Here is a 26,925-nt window from a genome sequence, read left to right as displayed (position 1 = left end):
CCTCGAAGAGAAAGCATAGCCCGAGTAGGCAGTCCCAAAATCAATGGCTGCCACCAGCAGATTGGGGGAAACTCTGGGTTTTTCAGCTCCTGAAGCAAGCTTTTCATCATCAGTTTCTTGTGAATTATCTGCCATGTCGATACTTGCTGGAATAAATATATTAATACACATATCAAAAATCCACAAATTACAGCTGCTAACTCGAATTCAACTGATAAGAGTATGTATCGTAATCTCTGAAAAGTTTATTAATTTAAGTTGTAATTTTATTTATTTATTTATTTTGCTAATAAAAAAAAATAGTTCAAAAGGTTTTAGGCCCTAGGGATTTCGCCCTCAATCCCCGTGAATTAAAGAACTTCGTAACTCTTAGCTTCCTATGGTCTTTTATAAGTCCTTGGAAAAGATTTTGGTCTACTTTTCCCCCTTTTACCTATTTACATCCTTTTTGTTGCCCCAATCCATCCAAGTCTAATGATAAAACCAAAATTCTCTTTTAACATCATACTGTGACAAAGATTTTGATATGAATTTGAAATAGACGGGTTTTAAGAAATAGCGCCGAAATATAAACATGTTGGGTTTAACGAAAAGGTATTGCGGATTTTCACTTTCTTAGTATTGCTAGGGTCAATAATACACTCTCTTATCAAACCGAAAGTAGAATCCAAATATTAATGAAATTCAAATAATTCATTTATGAGTTTTAATAACAAACCTTGGTGATGTTACAAATGTTTCTTTACTGTAACAGATTTAATTTCAGTTCGATATGTCCATGATCTACAGGAATACTTCATGATTTCCTCCGATAGTCGCTGGAGTCGTCAAACGTCATTCTCTATGTTTATGAGGCTTCCAAAGGGGGGTTTAAAAGGATTGGTACAGTCAAAAAGAAAGTGGTCATACCAATCACAATGTATTTCTATATGATTTGATTTGAACATATTTTATTTTATCCAATATTTTATTTTCATCACACGAGGTTCTTAATTCATTTAATTATTTCTGCAAAATAAATAGAACAATCCCCCCATTCTCCTTCATTGAATCTGATTTAATATATTACCTACTTGATCTATGTAAATAGTACGCAAAACTGGAATTTAATTTTTAACAGAAGTACCTTTGTAGCATAATTTCAAACAAAATAATCTGATATAAGCATAATTTATTTGTAGTAAGTTTATTTGAAAATTAACAGTCGTCTTTGTCCATCCTTTATGCCATTCGTGAGAAATTTATTATTACAATAAATTATTTAATCAATAGTATAAATCTCAATTTTTGTAAACACGAAGTATAATGATTTCATATTTCAAAAGCATTTGTATGTCAATTTTATGTTTGATGAAATGTTTGTGAACATGGTGTATTTACCATTCATCACGTTATCAGAATTTTAAATTTTTACTGTGGTGATTTCATATATTTGGTGACTGACATATAGAAAACTCTGAAACTGATTGAAACCGTAATTAATTAATCATAGTTATATATAAAAATAAACATTTTGTAATTTTAATTTAGATTTCTTTAATAAAGTATTTAGAAAAATATATATAGATGTTATATCTCTGCGTTATAAATGAAATATACGTCATGCTGATTGAACTTTCAGGTGTTTAAATTGAGTACATCACAAAATTGTAAAATGTCTACGTATCTAACGTCCAGAGGCCTTATGATAAATAATTTATATCGTTTAATATTTTGAAAAATTTTGACAATAATATAATGTGTATTAAGTATGCTCTTTGTGCCAAAATTTACAATGTTTAAAGTTTTTCTGCAGGTGCACTTGCTTTAATGTGTTAAATTTAGATATGTTTACTTTCTAAGCATCTAAACAATTTTCTATACACTTTTTTGTCACCTTCTATTTTATTATATGTTAAATTCCAAAACACGTGTAAATTTTGTAAACATTGGAAAGTGTTTAGAATCTATACACTTATGTGCTTCGATTTCTAAACATGCACTTTCTCATACGTGTTTAGAAATGTTACATGTTTAGGAATTAAACATTTTAAAAAAGGAAGGTGACAAAAAGTGATTTAAAAAGTGCTTGGATTCTAAACACATTTCTTACAGTGTGCACATGTAATGATTTTCTTTTGTTCTCTCCCTCCCCTTACCACCAGACACTTGTAACAATTTCAGAATTTTGGCTAAGTGGGGAGACACCACCATAACATAACCGATCTGACTTTGATATACTCATTTTTTTTCTTATAAAGTTGAATAAAGTAAAAAATTTTTAGATAAGATAAACTTTCCTGAAAAAGAAAAACTAGTAAAGCAACTTATTTAAGAAGAGAGATCCAGGGACCATATAGCTGACATAATCAACAATGGTCACTTTCATCAAAGTATTCATTAAATACCGGGGTATATACTTACACTGGTTGTGTGAATCTTGCTTTAAGGTTTTGTCAAAGGTCAACATGTCCAAGAATGTATTTTAACAATAGTTCCAAAACTGTGTGAGGTATAAGGTCGAGGCTTTTGCAGTTTATAAATGTATCATTGATTGACGGATGGAGAGTGGCACTTGTGAACAAATTTTTCAAAAAGGTATTTTTTGAGAAAGATTGTGTCAAGAAATGTGAAGAAAAATCTAAAGAAAAATGCATCTGCATAATTCTGTCCTTTAGTTGAAAACCGTTATTGCAGAGATAATTATATGTTTATCAATGAAAGGCAAGTTGGATGTGAATGGTCTCTGAAAGTCTGTTATTGAAAGCATAACATGTATAAAGACAAGACCCCTATGCATGATATATCCGCCATTTGCATTGTACTTTCAGTTTCAAGTTTTAATATTTTGACAAAATAAACAGGGAAAACAACTAACCAAAGGTTATTGAACTCCAACTTGCCCTTCATTGATGAACATGTTTTTTCTGCAATTATGATTTTCACTAAAGGTATGGCTTTAACTAGGTGTATATATTTATTTAAAATAATTGCATTTTAATAAAAAATAGTTTTTCTCGATAAATATTTTTTACCATGGATTTTTTTCAAGTGGGGCTTTCTATCTTTTAATCAATGATATATTAATGAAAGGAAAAAGTTTTAACTTAATAAACCACACACTTTTGGATCTTATGTAAAAAATAATATTTTGGACAGTTGACCTTTGACGAAACCTTAATTCTGTTTTCAACGTTGTTACTCATTGCATGTAAGATCCTCAACAGTTAAATAAAAACTGTGCCAAAAAGCAACAAAATAATTGAAAATTCATGTTCAAAAAGAAACAATGATAATTTTAAAATGAAATGGACATGATTCTAATGAGTAACAATCAGTTTTATTCGATGAAAATACAATATACAATATTTTGATTAAACACTAATCCGATAAACTTTTTGAAGAAGATATGTACATACTTAAAGAAGCATAAAAGTATTGTTCTATTCAAATAAAATAAACAAAACAGAACTTGCATCATTCTAAGGTTCTTCTCCAAGAAAATTAAATTCGGCACTAGTTACGTCCCCATTAGACATATTTTCTGCTTTAACACGGAGTTCAGTCCCGCCAAATATCAACTGTACATTAACCCCGTGTTTTTTCCCTTTCTTGGGTTTTGGGACTTGGACTTTTAGAGTTCCTAAATAATGACATCCTGGATCGGTGACATATTTTGGCAGTTCATCTGAGTCTGACACATATAATTCTAAATCAAGTTCAGTCTGGTCTTCACGATTGACTTCGTACGGTCGTTTCACTTGTGCTTCGTCAATAAGAAGGCTAGCTCCTTTCCGCACATGTACATCAAATATATCTTTACAATAATCTTTTTCATCCATTAATATCTTCTTTTCTTTTCTATGCATTTTGCTATTGAATTTTTCAAATGAAGCAAAACCGTAAGTATATTTTGCTACTCTTGTCATAATCATGCAAGGATTATGACCAAATAATACGGCTCCTTTTAAAACCGCCAAGCCTGCATCATTTGGAACAACAACACGGAAATCGGGAAATGCAGCACGAATACGAGCTTGTAATATAGGTGATTCAGAAAATCCACCGACCATTAATATTGTTTGTGTACCTCTCACATTTGGTTTTTCCAACAGATGGTTCACATGATCAATAATTCCTGCACATGCAGGTTGGAAAAAGCTGTCAAATAAAGCTTGTGTGATACGCAACTTGTCCCCTTCCCATTTCATACTGTTGCTGTATTTAGATTCTTTAATTGCATCAGTTATGTCTTTATGACTGTATTCTTCAAACCATTCACTGAATGTTGCTGGTATTTTCATTGTGACTTTAGATTGTGGAACATTTGTTTTTTTTCTTTTCTTCATTTCAAAATCTCTAAAAAGTTCTATGTAATCCCCTGTATGCTTCAATCGGAAAGCTTCCATATACAAACGAGTAACAACTTCTATAAGGGTATCTCTAAAAGTATTGTCGACACAAGTTCCTCCCCAGTCCCCTCCACTGGCCTTCTCCAGTTCCGTCAGTTTTCCATTCCCCATTTGATGAACCGTTATATCCACTGTTCCACCTATAAAATAACATTGAATTTAGTTTTTCTTTTCTTCTATAGATGATATAAAAATTGCAGATATACATATATATATATATATATATATACATTATACACACAAGTACGAGTTTCATAAATACGTTTTAAAAAATATATATATATATATATATATATATGTGTGTGAGTTTCTTCATAGTAACAAATCATCACCTCCTGCATCAAGAACGAGGTACTTGCTGCCTGGTTTGAAAACACCAATATCATTACACCCGTCAAGTTTTGTCAGCGGGAGATGACTGCAATATATGGAAGCTGCCTCAGGTTCTAGGGCCAGAATGAGTCTGGTTCTTGGAATACCAGCCTTCAGAATACATGATATACAGATAAAATAAAAATTATAAGCTTTGCTTTTGTGTTTTATTTAGATATTAATATTCATTATGAAATAATTTTTTTTACGAATCAAAACACAAATCTTGCGAAATATTCTTAAGTAGAACGGTTTCTAATGTACCATTTCTGCTGACTTGGTCATGAACTGTTTGGCTGGATCCGACCACATAGCTGGTACAGTCAAAACCCAATTGATCTCTGACTCCCTTACTCCCAAACCTTTCTTTCTTACGGTGTCTAACATGTGATCCTTCATGTATCGGATAGAATGGCTAAACACTTCAATTGCCAATATATTCTTCTTTTCTGTTATATCTAGGATCCTCGTTTCCATTGTCAGTCTCTGTGGAAAAAAAATGTAAATCATGCAGTTTGCAATTGTTTATTTTATCCCACATTGAATGTAAATATGAACCACTAGAAAAAAAAATACGATGAAATGGACAAATGATGTCAGCTCAATTCAAGAGACTTAATTTAAGGGACACTCTAAGAAGACACACTTGCACGTATAATATTGATTAAAAATAATTACCTGGTCCTCCTTCCTAAGTTGGTTGTATAGCACCATTTTGAATCGGCGGAAATAACAATAGTCATGATGTTCCTCTTCTTCTGTCAGTTCGGCATATTTTGATTCTGCTTCGTATCCAAAGGCCACAAACTTATGATATTTGTCTAGCAGAAGAGTGGTGGGGGTCTTATCAGAAATCTGTATACTTGACGGGGCCTTCCAGTCTGGGAGGGATATTTTCATAGGACTGTCTTCAAAGTCACTTTTCATGGAGTAAGCGTACCCCGAGAAGGTTGTGCCAAAGTCAATGGCACAAACCAACAAACCGTCATTTGATGATATTGACATGACAATTCATTCAATAATAATGACACAAATTCCTTGTCTTCACACCTGAAAATATTCATTTGTAATGTTTCAAAATAGATCATTCTGAGTCACTAAATTTACCTTAACGTGTATCATTATTTCTTTTCTTGTGTTGATTTTTATTCAAAGAAATGTTTTCTTAAGGATTAGTTTTCAGTCTCCAATAACAAAAAGATTTATAAAGAAAGTAAAATATTTTACCTGTTCTTCAACAAAATTTGTCAAAATTCAAAACGAAAGTTAATCTTCCGGTTTAAAGTGCATGCGCATATTCGTATTTTTTTGCATTGATTACACCTTGTCAGTTGATAGGACTATATATGCACTGTTAAACATTATTTGAAGGACAGTATATATTTAAACGGGTCCTTACATGTCGTTCCAATTACTAGTATTCTTTGCTTAAACTGCAGATCCTCCATTTTGTGGGGGTCGTTTGGGTTTAATTAGTTTGCAAAGACAGCTGTATTTTCTTACCCCCAAAAGAAATTAAATTACTCTCGCTTTGTGTAAAATTATTCATGATGTTCTAACTTTTTAAAAGTATCTAAATAAATAAGAATATTTCTTTGAAAATTGATTTCTAACCTTCAGCACATATCAGACATATTCATCTTATGAGGGACGAGATCAAAACAGTAGTACGATGTTGTTTATATCATACACTTAACAAAACTTCTAAGTGTTCACTTTAATAAAGGTCTTTATTTAAAAAGTACTTTATAGAATGGTATGATATTTTCAAATTATTACAACAAATGAGTCTTCTCAACAATTGTAGAAAGAAAATTCAATATCACCGATGAAAACCAATGTTCCTTGACGAAGCTTAAAAACAATAAATCTGTACTTTGCGGCACGTGTTTTGTAATAAGCATCTTTTTGTGATCATTATCAAATTTTAAAAACTGGTTTCACTAAAAAACACAAAACATTGGCAAAATGACCATTGAGATAGAAGGTAGAGCCGTTGGTATGTTGATATCTGGACCATCTTTGCACCACGTTTTACTCACTTTTCTTTTAGTGCTTAATTGTACTTGATATTACTTTTAAAAATTATCAAGCAGTATCAAAACCCATCTAAACACATTTTTCTATAGGCTGTGATAATTTTTCATCACTAATTTTTAACCACACCCGAAGTGACCTTGATCTTCTTCTGAGGAGAAAATTTCGAGTCACACCAGGTTAAGAGTGTTAAAGTGTCATGAAAAAATCTTAGAAACATGGAAACAAACCATTTCAATCGTACGAAAATGATAAGAAATTTATGCTCGTGGCAGTCTTATATCAGCTCAAGCAGTCTGAATTATCCTTAAAGCGGCGCACTTTCGTGCTAAACACCCAAGGATATTGACCAAAAGGCATTTGTGTGACGATACACTGTCAAACTCCCGGATCTGAATCCCATTGAACACATTTGGGATTTTAAAAGAAATGTCAAAGCCCCCCCCCCCTTTTCCTCAATGGTTTGGAAAGATCTATGAAGTACATGTAGGTGTGGCAGAAGATGGAAGATGGGTCAATCTCCTATTCAGGGGTACATGGTATCCAACAATAAAGATTGTCTTGTAGTAATTAGAGCGAGTATTGGGTCTTACTCAATCAAGATTTTTTGTGTGAATTTTCATTTTGATTGAGGGTACATCATTTCCTTGACACTTTGCTTAAAATTCTGACGAGATACTTACATGAAATTTACGCAATATCGAACTTAAATGTGCATCATTAACCGAGAATTAAAGAAATTATTTATTGTTTGCATTTGTTCTTTAAAACTTCAAAAATGTTAGGTGAACACTTAGAAGTTTGGTTCAGTGTATATCTAAAACCATGGGCAATAAAAGGACAAATACATGTTAGTTTCCATAAAAAAATTTTTTTTCGTAAGAATATATAATTTCACATGTGAGTTTGTGCTATACGTTTGTATAAAGGAAAGTTTTGTTTTTTCAACACTTTAAATTACCTTTCACTACTTGACCATGTTCGCTAAAATTCCACTTCAGACTTTGCATCAATGTTTTAAAATTCGTTGCTTTTTTATAGCCCAATCAATGTCATTAAATTAAGAATTGGCCAGGGCTTGATAATTATTTTTTATTTAAACTTTTTTAAAATGTAAAATAAATTCTTTAAATATTCATTAATTTTTATTCAGGAAATAGGTCCAATCATACGAAACATGTTTAACAAAATTTATGGTATGCACATATAAATTGATTGAATTCCTTTATGAAGGTGGAAATATATTTAGAAATGAATGTTTCTACACAACTAACAAATGATTTACTCCATGAACAAAATTACATTGTTTTATTTACTCAAGGTTCTTTTTCGAGGAAATTAAAATCTGCATGAGCTATATCATTCGTTTGAACATTCAGAGCCGTAACAGTGAGTTCAGTTCCACCAAATTTAAGTCGAGCCTTGAATTCCCTCTCCAGTCCGCCTTTAGTATTTGATATATCCATGGTAAGTGTTCCAAGATAATTGCAACCCGGTTCATCAGTGTATTTGGGATCCTTTGCTTCGGTGGTGTAAAGAGGAAATGATATTGCTTTTTGGTTTACTGATATTGGGAAGTACGAGTGTTCCCCCTGCTCCTCGTTGAGATACAATACGGTCCCTGCCTCAACGTGCTTACTGAAAACATGGCTACATCTTTCTTTACCTTCAATAACCACTTTTCTTTTCGGTTCATGTTTCTGGGGATCAAAAAGTTCCGTGCATCCTATCCCATACGTATACTTGGCTATTCTGGAAGCAACGGCGCTAGGATCATGTCCATATAGCACTGCACCTCTTAAAACTGCGAGACCTGCCTCATGTGGAATAACCACTCGGCATTCAGGGAATGCATCTCTTATAGCTTGCTGAACTATTGCCGACTCAGAAAATCCACCCACCATTAAAATGACGTTTGTTCCTTTCACTTTTGGATCCGCTAAGAGTTCCTTTACATGATGAACAATCCCATCACAAGACGGTTTGAAAAATCCATCAAAAATGTCCTTATTTATTCGTATTTTGTCTCCTTCCCATTTCAATAGTTTGCTATATTTTGTTTCTTTGGTTCTTTCTGAAATGTCTTTGTCTTCTAATTCTTCGTATTTCTCTGCAAAAGTGGCGGGAATTTTCATCGTGATTCTCTTATTTTGGGACCTATCATCCACTTTCTGTCTTTTCTTTAATTCGAAATCTCTGAACAACTCAATGTACTCTGCTGTATTTGAATGGCAATATCCTTCCATGAATCTCTCTCCTACAATTTCCATCAGCATCTCTTTGAAGGTCATATCCACTTTTACCCCACCCCAGTTCCCTCCACTAGCTCTGCTTAGTTCATGCAGTTTGCCTCCAGATTTCACTTCATGAACAGTCATGTCAATAGTTCCACCTATGGAATGAGGAAAATTTTTCTATCAAACTTTTTCCAAGTTCTTATTGTTCAACTGTTTTCAATGAAAATGTAGAAACTTACCTCCAGCATCCAAAACAAGATATTTCTTTCCTGGAGAAAACACTCCAATTCCACTTTCTGTTCCACTGAGCTTTTCCACTTGCAGCTCTTTGCAGTAGATAGATGCTGCCTCTGGTTCTAATGCAACCATTAATGATTTGCTTTCAATTCCTGCCTAAAAATAAATTATAAAACCTTGCAATTAATGTACCATACTTAAATCTTTGTTTTCAGTAATTTTAATATATCTGTTGAAATCTTAATCATTTTCTATTCAGTTGACTGAGTCATTTGAAAGAAAACCAGTGAGTTAACAGTATGGACAAAATGTAGTCAGTAAATCACATTAAACTGAACTGAGTTTTTCCTCACTTTTTCTGCTGCTTTCCTCATGAACTGCTTGGCCGGATCGTCCCAGATGGCAGGGACAGTCAATACCCACGTGATATTACAATCCTTTACAATAATTGAGGTATCCTTAGACTCTATTTCCTTGATCAGGTGATCTTTCAAATACCTAATGGCGTGAGCAAAAACCTCAACTGCTGGAAGTTCTCTCCCTTTAATGTCGGAAACCTTGGTCTCTGTAGTCAATCTCTGAAAAGAAAACAAAATGTTTACATTTTGAATGAATTCCACCAACAACCACGAAAAGCAACTGAACAAAAAGTGTTATTCAAAGAATGTACCTCTTTTCTAACTTTATCATACAGCATCATTTTGAATCTCCTGAAGTAATAATAATTGTTGGCCTCCTGCTTTTTTTCTTCAGAAAGTTCAAGGTATTTTGTCTCTGCCTCATACCCAAATGCAATAAAGTTCTTTTGACCGTCAAGAAGCACAGTGGTGGGGGTTTTATGTGATATAAGGTCAGTGGAGGGGGCATTCCAGTGGGGGCATTGAATTTTCTTTGGCTCAGCCCTAATGGAAAATGCATATCCTGAAAATGTAGTTCCAAAATCTATCGCTGCTACCATCAACATATTGTCATTCTTGGACCCAACAACAGGTCTGTTGCTTTCCTTAGGTGTCACAACAGGTCTATTGCTTTCCCTGGGTGAGACAACAGGCCTGTTGCTTTCCCTCTGTTGTATTACTGGTCGGTTCGACATTCTAGCTGTTACTTAGTATATTCCTATACTCTTTTGCCTTTACCTTTGACAATAGTGTTCCTCACATCTAAAACGAAGCAACAAGGTTATGACAAAAGCAATGTTTGAGAACGTTTTCATTTTTTCTAACTAATTGTACTTTCGATTTATATGTAGCATTTCAGTTAGGATATGTAAAAAAAAAATGAAAGAAAAACTTAATAGTTAAACGTCCTTTAAATTGAAAATGGTGCGATATACCTTTGTTCGAGTTAGATATAATATTTATTCTCATAATCTGCCATGATTCACAGGTACATGTACATTTTACTTTCGTTTTGAAATTGCTGCTAAAACTTTGGGGGAAAAGTTGTTATATCTGATTGATTCTGTTACTGTCATATATTCATATCAATATTGTAACATTTATAAAGATTTTAATACTTACGACAGGGTTATTTGTTGAAATTAAATCATTTTAGAGATTATCACACCTGAGGGGAACCACATATCTGCTAAAAATAGCCAAGCAATGACTATCATTTAAAATGCATGCTCACTGATAAACATGCACACTTTGTAGTGTGTTGATTGTAATTGGGGCCTTTGGTTGTTTTAGGTTAGGGTACATTTCCAAGCATCTGTGCAAGATACCAGAGATGGTATATTGTCTATAATTTTGAAGGATAATATGGCACGGCAAATTCACAAATATATAAGAAGAAAACAGTTTAGCGATTGATAAACTACTAGTATGTATATTTATCGATTGTAAAGTTTATGAACCCGTAACCGAAAACTTTTTGAGTTAATATTTCGTTCACTATAGCTTTCTTGTTTATATGTAATTATATATGTTATATGTTTATGCCCAATGGACCATGATTTGGTAATAAAATCTATTCTATTCTATTCTAAATCCACCATAAGCATACTATCTTTTAGCTTGTATGTTGTATGATATTTGGCGAAAAGCGGATTTTTATAGGTTTGGGTAGATGTGAATTATCACAGTTCTTAAATGCTCTTAAATGTTCATATGTTCAAAATATTTGGCGTTGTACTAACCAGCAGAAGTTACTTGCTCAAGAAAGACCCTTACCAAACTGATATGTTTGCTGCAAGCCTGCAGCAAGTCTGCTGCAAAGTTGTAGCAAACAAAATTGTTCGCAGGAAGAAAATTGTCTTGTTTGCAGATGATTGCCGCTAGGTGCGATCTTGCGGCAAACATTGCAGCAAATTCGCAGGAATGTTTGCAGGAACATTTCAAGAAACATACACGCCAATTTAATTTTCGCAACAAGTTCGCAGGAAATATTTCATTATTCGAATGTTTGTAGGAAGTTCGCAAGAACAATAAACAAGTCAAATCAGCCAGTGAAATGCAGATTGTACTGGTGTCAACACAAACTGGCCATTTTGAAATGTTTGAATTGAAGTTTCAGTATTTTGTTAGGAATATATACCGGTTTGATTGATTAAAAGTGCAAAACTCTGGATATAGGTGTTATAATACGTATACAGGGTAAACAATAAAATATTAATAGTTTAAGAATGCTAATAAATGTTTATTTGTGTAATAAATTTGGCTGAGTTAACTGTCATGTTGTAAATTTTGAATTTACTGGGTGGCAGTAAATAAAAAATTTACCGTTGTCATGTTGTAAATTTTGTATTTACTGCCACCCATTAAATTCAAAATTTACAACATGACATAACCATGGACAAAAGTTGTCTACCATAGTTTCGCAAATCGCAAAACTATGTAAATAAACTTATGTTTTAATTTTGTCCTTGTTAATAATAGATACTAGTAACGACAGTTTTCAATTCAGTATCTCGCGGAACTACGGAAATCGGTAAATGTAAGGTAAGAGAAATATTTTTTTATGGAGGCCGCCATCTATTTTCCTGGCGGCCGCATACAATTATACTTCCCCGCTTGCAAAGTGGGAGGGTATATAATGATCTGGATGTCCGTCCGTCTGTACGTCCTCGGTCTGTCTGTTACGCTTTGAGGTACCCATCTCTTATCAGCAACTCCGAATGAAGTTTAACGAGACTTTCACATAATCTGTGTTACTTAGTGATAGTGTGCATCTCTTATTTTTACTTTTTGATGAGACACATCTTTTGGATTTCCCATAGCAAAATATGGACACTGCCATTTTTTCTATAATATTGAAGGGTATCAATTACAATACATTTACTGATTCTTTCTTCTTCTCTCTCTCTCTCTTTTTTTTTTTTTTTACATAATTCCATTATGCATCTCCTATGTTATTTTTATTTTTATTTAACACATATTTCGGGAATCCCAGAGCAAAACATAGACTTCGTAATTGTTATCATAGGACAGGCGGGAGTATCATTTAGTGAGCTCAGTGCTTACAGTACCTTTAGTTTGAACTTATGATATCGATAGAAGAAAAACAAAATGTGCGTTATTGCCGTACATATACAATTTTTCCTTCTTGATAATCTTTAAAAAATTTCAAGATTTCAATGATTCGTTTGATACCAGCAATACTCAGTCATTTTTGTCTGCTGTGCGATGCAAAAGGTTGCAAAGACAGCAGGGATAAATATTGGTGATTTAATTTCTTTGCTTATGAAGAAAAATGTGATTAAAAACCTTTTTTTTATATCTTTTTTTAAAGAAGAATGAAAGAATAATTGTTCTGTATATTTTTTTTCTCTAATTTCCTATTCCTAGTAATATATTACTAACAACCTATAAAAATAATTGTTGCCAAGCAAAATCTTATGATTTTATCATGTTATAAATAGGATTAACCTATGATTTTACAAACAATAAAATTGTGAGAATACGTAATGTATTAAGCATATAAAAAATAACCTTAGACCTGATCGTACATTATACTTTAGAGTTGTGCATTTCCCTAAAAAATATGAGATTCTGGCTCAATTCTCTGCAAACTTTACTTTACAACACTATAATTAACATTTAATAGCTATAGTTTAGGGTTGTAAACCATAATTTACAGATTAAACCATAGTTTACAGATCCTGAAACCTTGTTTGTTACTAGATTTAATTAACACTTTATGCATGTTTTTATTCCAATCATTTGAATAGTCAGCATACACAAATATCATTTTGGCATACTTTGAAGTAATGAAATACATGTACATGAAATAGCACTTTAAAAATAATGTAACAATTAATTAAAGACAAGAGGCCCATGGGCCTTATAGGTCACCTGAGCATTATGCAACAACTTTCCAGTGATTTAATTTGATTCATGTTTTAAGCCAGATGCTATGGCTTTCACAATTTTGAAAGAGGCACCATTGATCATCATAACAATACACTTAGCAGTTGCTTAGTTTGTTTACTTAATACCCATAGGCAGGGTGGGGGAACAAAAAATGCATGTCAAGTAATCAGTAATATTCAGCAATAATCAGTAATGCCCCTATCACACATGAACCCCTGACCCTTAGGCCTAGATCCACACATTGCACAATTTTTGAAAAGGCACCCTTGCTTTTCAAAAATATTTGATTAATACCAAGAAGCAGATCTCAAACAATTCATCCAGTTTCAATATAAAAGTACAACCCCCCCCTATGGTACCCCTGACCCTGGGGCCTTGAAATTCACAATTCTGGAAGATTAGGGTCCTTGCTCATCATAACTCCATAGGTAGTTCATCTGCTTAACCCAAGAGCAGAGAAGAACATTTTCAAAGATTTAATGCATTTTCACTATATAATCAATAGAGCCCCGCCCTATCACTAGAACCCCTGACCCTAGGGCCATAAAATCAAAATTTTGGAAGAGGTATTCTTGCTCATCTTAACTATGTACTTAGTTTATTTAATTCCTAGGAGCAGAAAAGAATTTTTTTCAAAGAATTCATGTATTTTCATTATATAATCAATAGAGCCCCGCCCTAACACCCGAACCTGGGACCATAAAATTCACAATTTTGGTAGAGGCACTCTTGCACATCATAACTATGCACTAAGTTAGTTTATTTAATACCCAGGAGCAGAGAAGAAGATTTTCAAAGAATTCATGTATTTTCACTATATAATCTATAGAGTCCCACCCGAACACCAGAACCCCTGACCCTGGGGCCATAAAATTCACAATTTTGGTAGAGGTACTCTTGATCATTATAACTATGCACTTAGTTAGTTTATTTAATACCCAGGAGCAGAGAAGAAGATTTTCATAAAATTCATGTATTTTCACTATATAATCAATAGAGCCCCGCCCTAACACCAGAACCCCTGACCCTAGGGCCATAAAATTCACAATTTTGGTAAAGGCACTCTTGCTCATCATAACTATGCACTTAGTTAGTTTATTTAATACCCAGGAGCAGAGAAGAAGATTTTCAAAGAATTCATGAATTCATAGAGCCCCGCCCTAACACCCGAACCCTGACCCTGGGGCCATAAAATTCACAATTTTGGTAGAGGCACTCTTGCTCATCATAACTATGCACTTAGTTAGTTTATTTAATACCCAGGAGCAGAGAAGAAGATTTTCAAAGAATTCATGAATTTTCGCTATATAATCTATAGAGCCCCACCCTAACACCAGAACCCCTGACCCTGGGGCCATAAAATTCACAATTTTGGTAGAGGCACTCTTGCTCATCAAAACTATGCACTTAGTTAGTTTATTTAATACCCAGGAGCAGAGAAGAAGATTTTCATAAAATTCATGTATTTTCACTATATAATCAATAGAGCCCCGCCCTAACACCAGAACCCCTGACCCTAGGGCCATAAAATTCACAATTTTGGTAGAGGCACTCTTGCTCATCATAACTATGCACTTAGTTAGTTTATTTAATACCCAGGAGCAGAGAAGAAGATTTTCAAAGAATTCATGAATTTTCACTATTTAATCTATAGAGCCCCGCCCTAACACCCGAACCCTGACCCTGGGGCCATAAAATTCACAATTTTGGTATAGGTACTCTTGCTTATCATAACTATGCACTTAGTTAGTTTATCTAATACCCAGGAGCAGAGAAGAAGATTTTCAAAGAAAGAATGCATTTTCACTATATACTTATTTAGCCCCGCCCTAACAATAGAACCCCTGACCCCAGGGCCATGAATTTCACAATTTTGCTAGAGGACTCAATGCTGATTACAATCATGCAAACAGTTTGACTGCTTGATGTCCAGGAGTAAAGAAGAAGATTTTTAAAGATTGCATTAATTTTAGTGGTTTTTGCCCAACCCCCCAGGCCCCAGGGGGGGGGGGGGCAGGGACCATGAAATTCACAATTTTTGTTCCCCTTCACCCATAGATGCTTTGTGTCAAATCTGGTTGAAATTGGTTCAGTGGTTGCAGAGAAGAAGCTGAAAATGTTCAAATGTTAACGGACAACGCACAACGCACGACGACGGACGAAAACAGATAGCAATAGGTCACCTGAGTTTACTCAGGTGACCTAAAAAATAAATAAAAACAACCAGATTAAAGCTTTTTTTTTCACCCGAACACAAAAGTATAAAGTTTATAAATCCCATGACCATATTTGGAAAACGCACTAACATTTAAGAATTAATTTAAAATATTCCATATCTATATTTTTAAAATATGATACTTGATTGATTTTCAAACTATACTGAAATATATATACTTATAATATCATGTTAACATTTGTAGATGTAAATTGTCATTATTAATAATTCATTCTTTTTATTATTACATATATTCCAATTTTAAAAAGATAAGACCTCAAAAAGTATCAATGTGAAAATGCCTGTTTTCAGAAATGAAAAACAAAAAAGCCCAATATTAAATAAAACTCAAAAAATGTCCTGCACAACAATTAAAGCCATAATTATAGTAAAAGTATGTAAAAAAAAAAAAAAAAAAAAAAAAAAAAACATACACACAATCAAATGTAATAAAATTTTCTACAAACAACATTCTCACCTAAAACAATTTTGTAAAACATGCAGCCATGAAAATACTATTTTCCATATTATGAGAAAAGAGGGGACAAGGATAATAAACAAACACAACATTTGACACATTTTCTTTGTTATTACACAAAGATAAATTGAGTATTTGCAACATTTATAGAAACATCTACAACTTTCATGTTTTTAAAACATTACAGCATAACATTTAAATTCATTTTCAATGCTCAAACATTTATACAGTACAAGCAATACAATCATGATTGTTACATTTTGGAATGCACAGGATATAAAATTCATGAAATCATTAAATACAGAGAGTATGTGCACACTGTGCTTCAGTAACAGTGTGCACTTTACAGCAACACAAGAATATTCTTAAATCACACGTGAATGAAACAAGAATTCATATGCAATATCACTTTCATAAGGCACACAAAAGATACATAGAAAGCATATCAAACTTGGTTTGATATCATAGATCACTCATTTAATTCAACCAATGGAATGCATTATTTATAATCCTTATCATAAAGCATATGTATGAATTCATATGTCCACATGCGATTTGGGTGTTGTTTCATGATTTGTACTTCTTGATTCAATAGCCATGCCTTTAAGTTTTCTTATAATAATTAAAAAGAGCATATATATATATATATATATATATATATATATATATATATATATATATATATATATATATATATTGTATTGTGTACATGTATGAGGGTAATGACTTTGGATTTCTATACATCACTCCATAAATTAGTTCTACTTCAAAATCAAAGACTGAATGGATGCTGATGTGAAAGTATGGTATAATATCATGAAATATCATTTGGTACTGTGTTTGAGTATTCTTTCTTTTTGATATTAACAGATTTTTCTCCAGTCTGGACATTAAAGACAGCAGAAAACTGAGTTAAACCTCTGTAAAATCTCCCTGTGTGTCAATTTTGACCACAACCTTGCGAGGTCCTGTAGACACAACAGTCATTGTACTATCAGGGGTCGGAGGGGGCGAGGAGTCCTTCCTCTTTTTTCGAATGATGAATATGAGCAATATAAGAGTCAGGCACAGTATCACTGCTAACCCTACAAGTATTGGAATGAGCGAGGACCTCTCTCCCGTCTGGTCCTCAGAAACCTCAGATACTCCCGCCCTCATGTCCTCCTCTTCATAATGCTTCTCTGTGAGGACAATCCGGATCATGTTGGTTCCTTTTCCTGAGAGTCCTAACTCATCCTTAGGGAATATATATATATATTCATGATGAAGAAAGATGCATCTAATAAAATGATTAAATTATGGGCCCCAAGGCAGGGGTACCGTGGAGGGGGGGAGGGGGGCTGGGTTACATTGTCTGCAGTTCCGTGGTCTTCAAAGGAAATAAGAAATAAGATATGTGAACCATCATCCATTGATCTATCGTATTATTTCCTTTGAAGACAACGGAACTGCAAACAAATGTGTGTCATTACCGTACACAAAACCTGCATTACGTTCAATTTTCTTTGATATTCTTAAACTAGAGGTACTGTAATCACTAAGCACATGAAATTATACCACCATGTATGATTATATTGGCTTTATTTAATTAAGAATCTGTGAAGTCTTATTGTTTTTTTATTCAGTGATATAGAAGGAGTTGCGGATGAGAGATGGATACCAATCAATATTATAGAAAGAATGGCAGAATGTTTTGCTCCTGGAAACCCGAAATTATGCCCGATCATATCCCACATTTTCTCAATATCTTCAGATTTTTTTTCATGTGTTCTTATTTCTTTCGTGTGCAGTCATTGAACTTTTATTTTACTTCTTACTTTTTGAGGCATTCTAAATCCAGTCTTGGATTCAATTTATTATGTTGCTGAGGCGCAGCATGATTTGGGTCTTAACCAGGTAGTGGTCGCTGTTGGCATCCACTTCCCTCCGGACCTTGATATCTAGAAAAGATTATCTCTGTCCACTAATAAGAAGATGGTCAATCTGTCTGTTTTTTTTTTTTTGCTGTTCTAGTAGCAGACACCCATGTTGCTTTTTGTATGTCTTTGTGTATGTCAGTGTATTGGGGAACAATGTTCCTGTGATTTAAAGTCCGTTAGTCTGACAAAATTCACACAACTTCTCACGTTCTCGTTTTATGTTCCCAGTCCATGTATATACCCATCCATAGTTCTTTCCGATCCAATATAGTCGCTTCCTTCTTTGGCGTAGTTTTCTCCCATGATAATGATGATGTTATTCTTGTTACATCCATCCAATGTATCTTGTAACTCCAGATAGATTGGTCCTTCTCCTCCTCTGCCTTTTCATTATGTGCCGCATATACCCGGGTACTTGGATCGCCGACACTAACCTGTATCCTGTATAGAATCTTGCTGTTATTCTCTTGGTGTCCATTCCATGAGTGATTCCATTGCCTACTGGTTGATCATGCCCTCATCAGTCTGTGTTTGCTATGAGACACCTGAAATAAGTGTCATATGAAAAGTAAATTAGGGGGTCACATTGGCTCCGCGTCTATGACTCTATGTAATAAAGAATCTGTAAAGGTTTCATTAATATTTTTCAGTGATATAGGAGCAGTTGAATACCAATCAATATTATAGAAAGAATGGGCGCGTCCATGTTCTACTACTGGAAACTCAAAATAGTGCCCAATCAAATAGGAAAATAGGAGGTTATAATGGCATTATATAACAAAGATTCTGTGAAAATCTTGAATTTCATTTAGCGATATAGAAGGGGTTGCGGATAAGAGATGGGAACCCCTAAACGTAACAAGTGATGGACAGAGATAGAGACGGGCGTATACGGGCGGACGGACATACCGATCACTATATACTAGTAATAAAATTATGTGTTTTGCTCCTGTAGACCCGAAATAAGTGTCAGATGAATAAGTAAAGTAGGAGGTGCACAGTGGCATTATATATAACATTCTGTGATATTATCATTAAAGTTTTATTTAGTGGTTATAGAAGTTGCAGAAAAGGCCATCTTTAAAAAGACTTGATCGGTTTCCCTCTCCTGGCCGACTGGCTAAAAATGGCCCGACTCAAAACACTTTTTAACCTCTAGGAAGCAATTACAGACGGATGGACATACCGATTACAGTATACCCTCCCACTTTTCAAGCGGGGGTATGAATTGCACTATATAACAATGATTTTGTGAAAGTGTCAATAAATTTTTATACACCCCGCTGAAAAACGGGAGGGTATATAGTAATCGGTATGTCCGTCCACCTGTCTGTCCAGCCGTCTTTCCGTACGTCCTTCATTTACGCTTTGGGGTACCCATCTCTAATCCCCAACTCCTCTTTTACCACTGAACAATATTTAACAAGATTTCTCACAGAATGTTTGTTACATAGTGTCATTGTGCATCTTCTATTTTTATATGCCTGGCTTGAAAAGTGGGGAGGTATATAGTAATCGGTATGTCTGTCTGTCTGTCTGTTGGGGTACCCATCTCTTATCCTAAACTCCACTCATACCATTGAATGAAATTTGATGAAACTTTCACAGAATCTTGATTACATACTGCCATTGTGCACCTCCTGTTTCACTTTTTGATTTTTGATATTTTTGGTTTCCCACAGCAAAACATGGACACTGCCATTATATGCTTATCTATGACATCAGGTGTTTATATAGTTTATATCATGAAAAAAATGTGCATCTCCCATACAAATTCAGAGATTCTGCCTCAGTTCTCTGAAAACTATAATTACAACCGTAAACATTCTTTAGCTATAGTTTAGATTTGTAAACCATAGTTTACATTTAGTGAAACCTTTCTTGTCAGATAAACTTGTCAGATAAACTAAAGTTAACACTTTATGCATGTTTTTATTCCATACATTTAAATAGTCAGCATACACAAATATCATTTCAGCATACTTTGAAGTATTGAAATATATGTAAATAGCACTTTAAAAATAATGCAACAATTAATTAAAGAAAAATAAATTAAAACAACCAGATTAAAGCTTTTTTTCACCCGAACACAAAAGTATAAAGTTTATAAATCCCATGACCATATTCTGAAAACGCACTAACATTTAAGAATTAATTCAAAATATTCCATATCTATATTTTTAAAATATGATACTTGATTGATTTTCAAACTATACTGATATATATACTTATAATATCATATTAACATATGTAGATGTAAACTGTCATTATTAATAATTCATTCTTTTTATTACCGTATAATCCCTATTAACCGCCCCGGGCGCTTAGAAAATTGCGAAAAGGGGGCGGTTATTTTGGTATTCTCTTCCTAAAATTTAATGTCATATTTTAATTTCAAAAAATCTTTTGAAAAAAAAATAAATTCAAAGAAACACTAAAATATGTCTAACTTTACTTTAAGTGAAGATAATCCTTCCATATTATGCTAAATGATTCATATTCCACCAAGAAATTGGATTATAGAAAGTTTCATTTTCACTTTCTTCAAATCTTGGCAGACTTTTGATACGATTCTAGATGATTTTAATCACTGTACAGGGGGCCCTTATTTCCTGACAATTAAAAAAGACCTAGAGGGGCGCTTATAGGGGCAGGGGCGGTTAATAGGGATTATACAGTATTACATATATTCCAATTTTAAAAAGATAAGACCTCAAAAAGTATCAATGTGAAAATACCTGTTTTCAGAAATTAAAAACAAAAAAGCCCAATATTAAATAAAACTCAAAAAATGTCCTGCACAACAATTAAAGCCATAATTATAGTAAAAGTATGTAAAAAAAAAAAAAAAAAAAAAAAAAAACATACACGCAATCAAATGTAATAAAATTTTCTACAAACAACATTTCACCTAAAACAATTTTGTAAAACATGCAGCCATGAAAATACTATTTTCCATATTATGAGAAAAGAGGGAACAAGGATAATATACAAACACACCATTTGACACATTTTCTTTGTTATTACACAAAGATAGGATGAGTATTTGCAGCATTTAAGGAAACATCTACAACTTTCATGTTTTTAAAACAGTACAGCATAACATTTGATTTCATTTTCAATGCTAAAAAATTTATACAGTACAAGCAATACAATCATGATTGTTACATTTTGGAATGCACAGGATATAAAATTCATGACATCATTAAATACAGAGAGTATGTGCACATGCTTCAGTAACAGTGTGCACTTTACAGCAATTAACACAAGAATTATTATTCTTAAAGCACACATGAATGAAATAATGATTAATATGCAAAAATATCACTTTCATAAGGCACACATAAGATACACAGAAAGCATATCAAACTTGGTTTGATATCATAGAGCACTCATTTAATACAACCAATGGAATGCATTATTTATAGTCATTAATACAAAGCAAGTGATTTGAGTGTTTGTTTCATGATATACTTCTTGATTCAATAGCCATGCCTCTGATTTTTTTCATAATAATTAAAAAGAGCATATATACATTGTACTGTGTACACATATGAAGATAATGACTTTGGATTTCTATATATCACTTCATAAATTATTTCTACTTCAATATCAGAGACTAAATGGATGCTGATGTGAAAATATGGTATAATATCATGAAATATCATTTGGTACTATATTTGAGTATTCTTTCTTTTGATATTAATCGATTTCTCTCCAATCTGGAACCTGAAGATGAGTTAAACCTCTGTAAAATCTCCCTGTGTGTCAATTTTGACCACAACCTTGCGAGGTCCAGTAGACACCACAGTCATCGTACTATCAGGGGTGGGAGGGGGTGAGGAGTCCTTCCTCTTTTTTCGAATGATGAATATGAGCAATATAAGAGTCAGACACAGTAACACTGCTATTCCTACAAGTATTGGAATGAGTGAGGACCTCTCTCCCTTCTGGTCCTCAGAAACCTCGGATACTCCAGCCCTCATGTCCTCCTCCTCGTAATGCTTCTCTGTGAGAACAATCCGGATCATATTGGTTCCTTTTCCTGATAGTCCTAACTCATCCTTAGGGGACCTTCTCTGTCTCCTCAGCCAATGAGGGGCTGTGTTATCAACAGGCAGGGAGTGGTAGGGGGCTATCCTGCCATCTTGAGTATTCGGTGAATGTAAATTGTAGACAACATGCAGAAACCAGAGTCTGTCAGGATCACTCTAAAAAGAAGGAAAAAATCAATTTAAAATCAAAATTTCTAATTTTGATTGAATAAATAAATAGTGAGAATCAACTGATGGATCGCTTATTAAAATATAACTTTTCATCACTATTTTCCCCTTACCTTGAAGAGTGGTTCAGTATCAATAACAAATCCATCTGCTCCAGGCTGTTTGACCAGTCTAATGGCTGCATCTTCCTCGGCCAGTTTGGCTGATAAAGGTATTCCATTCAAATCTTTATCAACTGTAAAAGGAGCCAAGCGGTCCTACAATTGCAAAAAATAAAGTGAGTACATTTATCTTGAATTGCTTACCTCTAGGTCTAAATCAAACAAGAAAACTGGAATAAAAATAAAATTTTATTGAAACATACACAATTCATAGGATCATAACTGAATTCCTGCTGTAAACTTACAATTATTTTCAGGTGATACTGTAATTTTTCCGAGTCTGAGAGGCAGCCATATTGTTCAGATTCTGGATCAAATGTTGGAATGTAGCCATCCTTGCCTGAGCAAATGAAAACTTTCTCCAGAGACACCTGTAAATGCTCCCCCATCCTCTGGACACTTTTAATGTCAATTCTACCATAGATTTTCTCACCTATAAAAACAAATTAATGGACATCACTATATTATTTACTAAATAATTTGTGCAAATACGCTTCATTTCACAGATTAAAAATTGAATGCCATTCTTCATTTCTTCAAGGTTTTGAGCGAAAATAAATTGGGCAAAGAACTATATGCGGTATATTGCATATGTTTGCCCCCACAAAAGTCAAATTTTGAAAACTTCCTGAAATGTGCTGAATTCAATAAATTGTACGAGAAATATAAGTTAACAGAAAATATTATAGTTCCAGAGCAGTGTATTCACAATTTCTGTTTTTATGACGTCATAAACTAGTCCGATTTTATATCCTTTTTCAGAAAGAGGACAAAATGGACAAAATTTCAACAATTTAAGCTTTAAAATTTATAGAGCGCATGTGTGTTCAGGAACAATATTGACATATTTCATTGATATTATCATTCTACACATTATATCAAAATATTTATCCTGAACACACATGCGCTCGGTGACTTTTATTTAAAATATCGACGAAATATGTACATTTTTCTGCAAAATTCATAAAAAACTGAAATTACGTCATATTTGTGACGTCATTACGTACATATGACGTCATTACTTATGAAATTATTCAGTGCTTTGAAGTCAGCATATACTCCCCTGTTTAAGGACTTAATTAAATATTACTCCATCAAAGTTTGATTTTGGGGGGCAAATGTTGGTTAATACCGCATACAGTTCTTTGGGAAGAAGGGGGGAATATACCAGTCACTATTTTTACTCCATTGTTACAAAATTTAACTTAATCAAAAACTCTACCTGTTGCAAACTTTTCAGATAAAAAATATTCAAGCATCCTTTTTTGTATAAGGGAATGCTTTCTATTGCAAGTGCCATAGAAAAAAGCTTTCTTTTGTATTTGCCAAACTCTTACCGGGAGCAAAGGAGGAGACCCTGTTCTGTGTGTATTTCCCTGGGTCTTCAGACATCCACTGTTCTTTCTTTCTCATCAAGTGGAAGTCGGTGTCCAGTGTGTACTCCACTGGGACGGGGTCACTGATCTGCTGGAACTGGACAGGGAGGGAGAAAGAGACGGGGGCCTGGGGGTAGCAGGGACCATCAGTCATGTAGGTCTGATGGACCGGGGTCAGACAGGGGATCAGAGAAATGTTGTATACACCGGTGTAGTCTTCAATCTGTTAAAGGAATTCTTAAACATTAGTGCATCAAATATCAAATCTGAAGCTACAAAAATAAGGTGAATGTATTTTATTACTTAAAGCTTTATTTGAATACAGATCCATATCAAAGGTTCAAAAAACCAAATTTCACACAGTGGAAAATGCATGACTTAATATTGCTGAAATTTTCAGTTTTCCCTCATTCTTAAAACATTTCTACTGCAAAACTTATTCAAAGTTAACTCCAAATTGTGCAAATTCACTCATATTTGATTTTTACTATAAAATTCAATAAAAAGATATACATTTCTGCAATGTTTATAATTAATATAAAGTTTTAAATTCTTATAGCAAATTTTTGTAAAAATTGATTTTTTAAAGTACAAAATTCAGAATTTATATTCTTACTGCAAAATTAGATTCAAACTGCCAGAGTTGTTCTGGTTGGTTGAACGTTGAATCTCCGCCCAAAAGCTGCAGTGTCAGAGATAATCCTGGGTGGTCGGGTGAAGTCACAAATGATGTTAGTACACCTGTAATGGTAAACATTCATCAAACTCTTGATGATCAAACAATCATGAAGAAAAGTTCAGAAAAATTGAAATATTATATCTTATACATGTACCATATTTTTTCTTAATTCAACTGTGATTTGAAAACCTCATTCTTCCACAATTTAAAGTTGGACTTCTTTGTTAAGCTTTAAAATTGTCTACCTTGTGGTGAGGTATCCTGTAGTATGAATTTTCCAGTAAAAGCTGCCTTAGTAGTGAAAGACACATGTAGTCTGCCATCATCTAGAACTCTCATGGCTGACGGATACAAGCTCCCTGAAAATAAATCAAGATGCATCCTAGGTCTAAAATACAGTGTTTCATTCAACATGTGGATACAATACTGAGAACTGAAGAAATATATGATGAATGCAAATCATACATACTGTGGCATTCATAAAGACAGTACAGAATAAACATTTTAAAATCTACATTCAGATGGATACCTTTGACATCGACTGTAGATGGGGATACAATTCCTTCCCCCCACATGATACCCGTGTTGTACACGAAAGTCAGGGGTAGAACCGTTTGGTGGTCCTGATGGAACCACGCCCCAGGGACAGCTGGGGAATACCTGACATAGGACACATACAGCCACACATCCAGGGTGATTGCAGACAGTGTAGAGGAAATGGACTGTAATCAGAGGAAATTAAGAACAATTAGCTTATTTCATAAAGCTTTTTTTACAATTAATTCACTCATGCAGACACTGTTGATTTGAAATGATAATGCTATTCTCCAATGAAATTGCCCCATTTTGAATTTTCAAAAACTTCCTCTATACAATGTTTGCTTTGTCAAAATTGACTGATACTGACCTGTCCATCTGACCTGATTTGACCTCCGCACTTTGACACCAGTTCAGACAGGCCAAAGTAACCAGTTATCTCCCATACACAAGATTCTATGTCCAAGTTCCTAAAAGAAACAAGTGATTTGATATTCAAATAAAATAAGTCTGATATTCACAACAACAAACTCAGTAATTTCATTTCCAAGATCCTTGATTTATTTTGCATCATACTAGTAATAAAATCATGTTAAAAAAAGAATAAATCCGTACATATTAAACCTAATTACAACAGCCATATTATTCGAATTTTGTTTACCTGTAAAACCTGAGAGTGGGTGCTGAACGTAGGTCCACATTATGTTGATTAGGTTCTGCATCCCCTACAGCGTTACGATGGCGAGTGACATTAGAAGTGAACCCTCCTAAGTGTTCTGTGGCATCCAGTAAGTTAGAGCACTGGTGCTGGGCTACTCTCAGACTGCTGGGTGTCAGGATGTAATCAAAGTTAGATGGCTGATATGTGGAGACCACTGGCAGAAGGCCATCAGTATGGGGGATGGTGACCGAAATCTTAACTGTGTTGGGATGATCCCTGCTTTTAGGACCTACAAAATGAGAAATTAATACACCTTACCTGTTTGGCTATTTAGCTAAACACTTGGAAACTTTAAGTTTGGGTATAATGACTACTTTGACCATAGGCTAGTGTTTTCCTACCTTGGTATCTGATGCTTGCTTGATATGGTTGATTCCCTGGAGACCCATTCTGCCTGGGCATACAGATTCCATTCCTATTGTCAATGATCACTGGTCTACTGGTCATTTCTTTACCTGGGTGACCTTCAGAATTGAAGGCTCTAGCAATGCACTGTACTCTACTGCCTGGAAATATGCAGTATAAAATATTAAATTATTTTTTATGGCATCACTCCAATTTGTTCAAAGCAAAAGATTAATTTTGCCCCATCCCTCCCAATTACATACAACTTCCTAACAGAGCACAATAACTGGAATTTATAAATATTACTTTCTTGTCATAATATGCTGCGATTCTTATTTTAACTCACCTGCAGTGAAGTATATACTGTCAAGAGTGATTCCATTTGTAGCAGCAAAAAAGGTGGTGGATCTTATGTCTTCCAGGGGATGAGTCACTCCATATTTCTCTGTTGGTGCAGCAACTTTCCAGCGAAATCTTGTGGCTTTATTGTCAATTCTAGAATCCCTACAAACCTGAGATAATTTTGTGTACTGTGGGTGCATTGGGTTGCAAGCCTGAAACAAAAAGAATTATGTACTCAATCCACAATATGGCGATCAGAATGACTAGTCATTTCAAATCTATAAAGGAGTAAATATTATGGATAATTTGTACGACACTAAATAGTATGTTTTAGTAAGATTT

General features: G+C 33.9%; 3 protein-coding genes and 1 long non-coding RNA gene across 5 annotated transcripts in view; all 4 read right to left on the bottom strand.

Annotated features, from left to right (window-relative positions):
• Positions 1 to 6: 6 nt before the first annotated feature.
• Positions 7 to 856, bottom strand: LOC134251889 (uncharacterized). Its single transcript, XR_009988839.1, has 3 exons — positions 719 to 856; positions 434 to 507; positions 7 to 146 (listed from the first exon to the last, which is right to left on the bottom strand). It is a non-coding gene; the product is annotated as an uncharacterized LOC134251889 (long non-coding RNA).
• Positions 857 to 3,329: 2,473 nt separating this feature from the next.
• LOC134251879 (heat shock 70 kDa protein 12B-like) lies at positions 3,330 to 6,060 on the bottom strand. The gene is made up of 5 exons (XM_062734302.1): positions 5,991 to 6,060; positions 5,442 to 5,813; positions 5,028 to 5,249; positions 4,724 to 4,874; positions 3,330 to 4,531 (listed from the first exon to the last, which is right to left on the bottom strand). Exons 2-5 carry the CDS (start codon positions 5,766 to 5,768, stop codon positions 3,462 to 3,464), a joined length of 1,770 nt encoding a protein of 589 aa, XP_062590286.1. The 5' UTR covers positions 5,769 to 5,813; positions 5,991 to 6,060; the 3' UTR covers positions 3,330 to 3,461.
• A 1,912-nt stretch (positions 6,061 to 7,972) lies between these two features.
• LOC134251911 (heat shock 70 kDa protein 12B-like) lies at positions 7,973 to 10,933 on the bottom strand. 2 transcript variants are annotated; one of them, XM_062734331.1, is made up of 5 exons: positions 10,795 to 10,933; positions 9,945 to 10,434; positions 9,628 to 9,852; positions 9,277 to 9,430; positions 7,973 to 9,192 (listed from the first exon to the last, which is right to left on the bottom strand). In XM_062734331.1, exons 2-5 carry the CDS (start codon positions 10,365 to 10,367, stop codon positions 8,117 to 8,119), a joined length of 1,878 nt encoding a protein of 625 aa, XP_062590315.1. In that variant the 5' UTR covers positions 10,368 to 10,434; positions 10,795 to 10,933; the 3' UTR covers positions 7,973 to 8,116. The 2 variants fall into 2 exon arrangements, with proteins under 2 accessions (XP_062590315.1, XP_062590316.1); XM_062734332.1 differs by lacking the exon at positions 10,795 to 10,933 and adding an exon at positions 10,608 to 10,723.
• A 9,178-nt stretch (positions 10,934 to 20,111) lies between these two features.
• Positions 20,112 to 26,925, bottom strand: part of LOC134251882 (extracellular matrix protein 3-like) — a 30,166-nt gene continuing 23,352 nt past the window's right edge. Inside the window, exons 15-25 of the mRNA XM_062734305.1 lie at positions 26,588 to 26,795; positions 26,238 to 26,402; positions 25,837 to 26,125; positions 25,546 to 25,645; positions 25,168 to 25,360; positions 24,884 to 24,997; positions 24,576 to 24,700; positions 23,921 to 24,182; positions 22,829 to 23,016; positions 22,536 to 22,679; positions 20,112 to 22,410 (exon numbers count right to left, since the gene is read on the bottom strand). Of these exons, the coding sequence (XP_062590289.1) occupies positions 21,940 to 22,410; positions 22,536 to 22,679; positions 22,829 to 23,016; positions 23,921 to 24,182; positions 24,576 to 24,700; positions 24,884 to 24,997; positions 25,168 to 25,360; positions 25,546 to 25,645; positions 25,837 to 26,125; positions 26,238 to 26,402; positions 26,588 to 26,795 (2,259 nt within the window). The 3' untranslated portion in view covers positions 20,112 to 21,939. The remainder of the gene's footprint in view (positions 22,411 to 22,535; positions 22,680 to 22,828; positions 23,017 to 23,920; positions 24,183 to 24,575; positions 24,701 to 24,883; positions 24,998 to 25,167; positions 25,361 to 25,545; positions 25,646 to 25,836; positions 26,126 to 26,237; positions 26,403 to 26,587; positions 26,796 to 26,925) is intronic.

Source organism: Saccostrea cucullata, unplaced genomic scaffold, assembly GCF_032062105.1.
Source record: "Saccostrea cucullata isolate Sc308-1 unplaced genomic scaffold, CSIRO_AGI_Scuc_v1 ctg599, whole genome shotgun sequence".
NCBI classification, from domain to species: Eukaryota; Metazoa; Mollusca; class Bivalvia; order Ostreida; family Ostreidae; genus Saccostrea; species Saccostrea cuccullata.
Note: the sequence above shows the minus strand (reverse complement) of the source record. Positions and strands in the feature narration are given on the sequence as shown.

Bases quoted from the DNA above. Each gene is read 5' to 3' on its own strand.
- LOC134251879 (XM_062734302.1), bottom strand. From the start codon at position 5,768: ATGTCAATATCATCAAATGACGGTTTGTTGGTTTGTGCCATTGACTTT. The intron at 5,250-5,441 runs GTAATTATTTTT...TTTTTTCCACAG, and splicing joins AACTTAGGAAGGAGGACCAG to AGACTGACAATGGAAACGAG. The intron at 4,875-5,027 runs GTACATTAGAAA...TGTATTCTGAAG, and splicing joins TGACCAAGTCAGCAGAAATG to GCTGGTATTCCAAGAACCAG.
- LOC134251911 (XM_062734331.1), bottom strand. From the start codon at position 10,367: ATGTCGAACCGACCAGTAATACAACAGAGGGAAAGCAACAGGCCTGTT. The intron at 9,853-9,944 runs GTACATTCTTTG...TTTTCTTTTCAG, and splicing joins ATGATAAAGTTAGAAAAGAG to AGATTGACTACAGAGACCAA. The intron at 9,193-9,276 runs GTAAGTTTCTAC...CTCATTCCATAG, and splicing joins TCTTGTTTTGGATGCTGGAG to GTGGAACTATTGACATGACT.